This window comes from Lygodium microphyllum, chromosome 18, assembly GCF_053477565.2.
Source record: "Lygodium microphyllum isolate KBCC chromosome 18, Lygodium_microphyllum_v1.1.10, whole genome shotgun sequence".
NCBI lineage: Eukaryota > Viridiplantae > Streptophyta > Polypodiopsida > Schizaeales > Lygodiaceae > Lygodium > Lygodium microphyllum.
In genome coordinates, this window is record NC_141152.1 from 110,431,032 (window position 1) to 110,435,601 (window position 4,570).

The 4,570-nt window shown below is 43.6% G+C and overlaps 1 protein-coding gene across 1 annotated transcript; it reads left to right on the forward strand.

Moving 5' to 3' along the window:
• Positions 1 to 341: 341 nt before the first annotated feature.
• LOC148021263 (cysteine-rich receptor-like protein kinase 25) lies at positions 342 to 3,400 on the forward strand. Its single transcript, XM_087698231.1, has 6 exons — positions 342 to 1,444; positions 1,676 to 1,864; positions 1,991 to 2,204; positions 2,312 to 2,546; positions 2,641 to 2,791; positions 2,901 to 3,400. The coding sequence occupies exons 1-6, from the start codon at positions 500 to 502 to the stop codon at positions 3,186 to 3,188; spliced, it is 2,022 nt and encodes a 673-aa protein (XP_087554357.1). The 5' UTR covers positions 342 to 499; the 3' UTR covers positions 3,189 to 3,400.
• The last annotated feature ends 1,170 nt before the right edge of the window (positions 3,401 to 4,570 follow it).

The window sequence follows — 4,570 nt, forward strand, 5'->3', positions numbered from 1 at the left end:
TTTGACCAAGCGGTTGAAAAGCACCTAGGTAAATTAGTTTAATCCTAGTTTTAAATGTTAAAATTTACCTCTAAAAGTAAAATAAAGAGTTGGGTGAAAACTTCAAACTTTCAAAGATATTCGTATAAAGACCTTGATTAGGTGTGGGTGAAAACTTCAAACTTTCAAAGATATTTGTATAAAGACCTTAAAGACCTTAAAATAAAGAGTTGGGTGAAAACTTCAAACTTTCAAAGATATTCGTATAAAGACCTTAATTAGGTGTGAGTATTTGACCTAGTCAAATTTTGATAGAAAGGTCTTTCACATTTTGGGAGAAACGTTTCTTTTCAAGCTACACTGGGCGGGACGTGAAGAACGAGTAAGCAGTAATACCAGACTCTTTGGTTGGACAGGAGTTGGATCCTACTTTAATACCAGTAAGCATTACAGCAAATACAATCAAAACATTTATAGCTCCTACATAAATGAGACGCAAACTTCGCTTCCTGCCTTGGCCATGGGACCGCAGTACTATGGCTGGGCTTCGAATATGGTCCTGATCATGCTTGCAGCTCTGTGCTGTTGTTGGACGTCGCAGGCCCAGCCGGCCATTACCGACTGGGTGTATGGCCTCTGTAACACGGGGTCGGGTAATACAACGCAGACATGGAACCTCATGCAAGTCATGCTGGCTCTGCAGCGTGCCTTATCGACGTCTCTGTACGCCAATTATACTTACGGGGGAGTGTATGGGATGTACCAGTGCAGGGGCGACCTCTCCCTGGCGCAGTGCGAGCAATGCGTGTCGAACATCATCACGTCGGCGGGAGTCTGCGCCGATGCGAGCGTAGGGACGCGTATATTTCTGCGGGGCTGCTATCTGCGCTACGAGAATTACGAATTCCTGACGGATCCCGAGATCACGATGGTCACCAATAACTGCTCTTCGCAGTACAATAGGAACATCAGCAGCAGCAGCAGCATGAGCTCCGGCTCTAGCCAGGTCTTGTACAGCGCCAACGTGGGCGCCGCCCTCAACGTCACCGCCCAGAAGGCCCCGTACCAACCCAACTACTTCCGGGCCGACAGCAAAGGCAGCGGCCAGTCGACCACTGCCTACGCCCTCGCCCAGTGCATGGGCTACCTCTCTCCCTCCGACTGCGCTTCCTGCCTCTCTCAGGTCTCCAATTACTCCACCCTCTGCCAGGACTCTCTCGCCGGCGAGGTCTACTTCGTCACCTGCTACTACCTCTACGGGAACGCTCCTCTCCTCTTCAACCCTACCGCGGCAGAGGCCCCCAGAACTCCCGCTCCGACATTAACTGCTGGCGCGATTGCGCAGAAAGAGAAAGCTTCCAGCTCTACGAATCCCGTCGCAGTAGTGGGAAGTACTGTGGCGGCTGCGGTGGTGCTCATCCTCGCCGCGTCTGTGACGGCGGCGCTGATTCGCCGAAGGAGCCGAATTAATTAGGGGACGCCAGGGGCGGTTAAATCAACATACCCGAGGTAAGCAACTGTCAGATCAAGACCAGAAGAGGAACCGATTCGGCTCTCATAAGAATTGCAACTGATCGATCACCTTCTCGCTGTAAAAATGAGAGACGGAGGCTACCACGTCGTCGATGGGTTTCCCATGGTGGCCCTCCACACACACAATCGCAACAACATTTATATACAACTTGGATATACTTAAACAGTGCACATTACGACCTTGAACAATTGCGATCATTGTTGTTTGTATGCAGACGAATACTTGAGTCTGTCTGACCTCTTCGGACTGCCGAGAGCAACGCAATTCACTCTTCAAGAGCTACAACAAGCAACGAGGATCTTCGATCCGAGCTGCAAGCTAGGGGAAGGAGGATTCGGTCCTGTTTACAAGGTCGCACCCTCTCTCTCTCTCTCTCTGTGTATGATCTGTGCAGCCGCTACTGTGTCTTCCTCCATAACCGGCCAGCTTCATTCAAGAGGACTATGAACGTCGTCTCTCCTGTTTGTAATTGCACAGGGTTGCCTTACTAATTCCGGCCAGGAGGTAGCCATCAAGATGCTCTCCCGGGACAGCCATCAGGGCGTATCAGAGTTCTCTACTGAGGTCGATATCATCACATCAGTTCAGCATCGAAACCTTATCCAGCTGCTGGGGTACTGTATCGAAGGCTCACAACGTCTCCTTGTCTACGAATATGCTCCCAATCGCAGCTTGGACTTGCTGTTGTTCGGTAATTATAATCTTCTCAGGCCGAGCCTAATTTGAGTTAAAACTTTGTGTTACGAATTTTGAGTGCAGATAGAGAACATGATCAAGCACACTGATTCTCCATTGCAGGCTCAGATCAATCTCGAGTGTTAGACTGGAGAACCCGATTTAAGATTATCGTGGGTATAGCTCAGGGATTGTCGTATCTCCACGAGGATTCCCCTTGCAAGATCGTGCACAGAGACATCAAAGCCAGCAACATACTCCTAGACGACAAGTTCAGTCCCAAAATTGCTGATTTTGGCCTGGCGAGATTCTTTAAGGACGACGTAACTCATGTCACCACTAAGGTCGCCGGAACTTTGTAAGCAACCACTGCTGATCTCCCTGACTTGATGCATTCTTCATCATTTGTTTAATTTACAGAAACTAACATGGGCTTGATGATCTGTTGGCAGGGGCTACCTGGCACCTGAGTACGCCCTCAATGGGCAACTCACAGAGAAGGCAGACATTTACAGCTTTGGGCTACTTGTGCTGGAGATTCTCAGCGGGAGGAGGATCATAGACCAAGAACTGCCGGCAGAGGAGCAACACTTGTTGGAATGGGTATACAAAATCAAGCTTCTAAGTCAAGCCGCTTGATTAATTACACAATAATCACATTTCCACCATTTTTGTATTGCAATCTAATCATACGATGTATCCGAATTAATAGGCATGGGCGTTGTTTGAGAGGGGGCACCAAGGCGAGTTATTGGATAGGAAGGTGGACAGAGCCCAAAAGAATGCCGATGAGGTGATTCGTGTGGTGCATGTGGCCCTTCTCTGTACACAAACCTTCCCATTGGCGAGGCCAGCCATGTCTGAGGTGTGTACCATGTTGCTTATTGAGTCTAAGAAATTGGAGTTGCCTTCCAAGCCCACTCTCCTTGGATTCTATCAATCTCATCATGCCAATTTATTCGGCTCTATGTCAAGCTCTAATTTAGAAACTTCTTCTTAAGTTCAACCAATTATGCTTGTATGATTATTCAAACTAGTTCTCAATGTTAGACCCACACAAATGCGAGCATTAGGGTATGTATCAACAAGCCAGAGTTCATGTTCGCTTCAACCTAGAACTTGTTCACCTTGAGAAAAATCTTTCTTAATTCTTTAGAAGAAGGAAATAAATCCTCTTCAATTTTTTCAAAATACAATTATATTTTTTTAATTTATATATAAAATATCATTTCAATCGTGAATACTTCCTTCTCAAATGATGGTGAAAAGGATTTACTTCGTGTTACTCCAACAAAAATTCTCCATCTCTGCAATAGGGTATCATATGGCTCTCTCTCTCTCTCTCTCTATATATATATATGTATATATGTATATATACATATATATATGTATATATGTATATATATATCGAACGAAACATTCAATTGAATGAACACTTTGTCCAATGCACATAAATATCTTACTATTATATTATTTTAGCTATAGGTTCGGAAAGCCTCGAACCTCCAGAGGGCTTCCCGAACCTACCCCCTTTTCCAAACCTCTTTTCTTTAATCAAAACCCCCTCCCTACCTCTCTTTCTCACGTGTAATATCTCATTTTCTCTTCCTCTTCCCTTTTTTTATTAAAGCTTCATTTTCTCACCTCCCTTTTTAATTAAATTCATCCCCCCCCTCTCTCATGTGTAGGGCCTAGGTTCTCTCTCTCTCTCTCTCTCTCTTTTAATTAAATCAAACTTCTTTTTAAATCAAAAGTCTCTCTCTCTCTCTCAGTTATATTAAACTTTTTAATTTAAATTTTTTAATTAAATATTTTAAAAGATTTTTTTAATTAAAAATTTTTCGAACATAGTTTTTCCCACACTTTGAAAAGGAGATAGAATAAAAGAGAGAGAGAGAGAAGAAGGAGAAGAAGAAGAAGAAGGATAAAAAGAAGAAGACCGAGAGAGAAGGGGGAGAAAGAGGAAAGAGAATTGTCTTTTTTTAATTAAACATTTTTCTTCTCCCCCTCCCCCCTCTCTCTCATGCATAGGACCTAGGTTCTCTCTCTCTCTCTCTCTCTCTCTCTCTCTCTCAGATTAAACTTTATAATGTAAACTTTTTGTTTAATTAAAATAAGGAGGGAGAGAGAGAGAGAGAAATATACAAAGAGCAAAAAAGAAAGAAGAGGAGAGGGAGGGAACAAAGAGAAATATAAAATTTAAGAGAGAGAGAGGAAAAGAAAAAATGAAAAAATAGGAGAGAGGGGGATAGAGACAGAGAGAAGAAAATGAGAGAGAAAATAAGAAGAGAGAGAATTTGAACACATAGAGAATTATAGAGAGAGGAAAGATAAAATTTAAAAGAAAAAGAAAAGAAAAAAATTTAAAGAGAGAAGAAAAAA

Excerpts from the sequence above, each read along its gene's own strand:
- LOC148021263 (XM_087698231.1), top strand. The coding sequence starts at position 500 with ATGGGACCGCAGTACTATGGCTGGGCTTCGAATATGGTCCTGATCATG. Across the intron at positions 2,205-2,311 it reads CTTGGACTTGCTGTTGTTCG|GCTCAGATCAATCTCGAGTG; the intron begins GTAATTATAATC and ends TCTCCATTGCAG. Across the intron at positions 2,792-2,900 it reads AGCAACACTTGTTGGAATGG|GCATGGGCGTTGTTTGAGAG; the intron begins GTATACAAAATC and ends CCGAATTAATAG.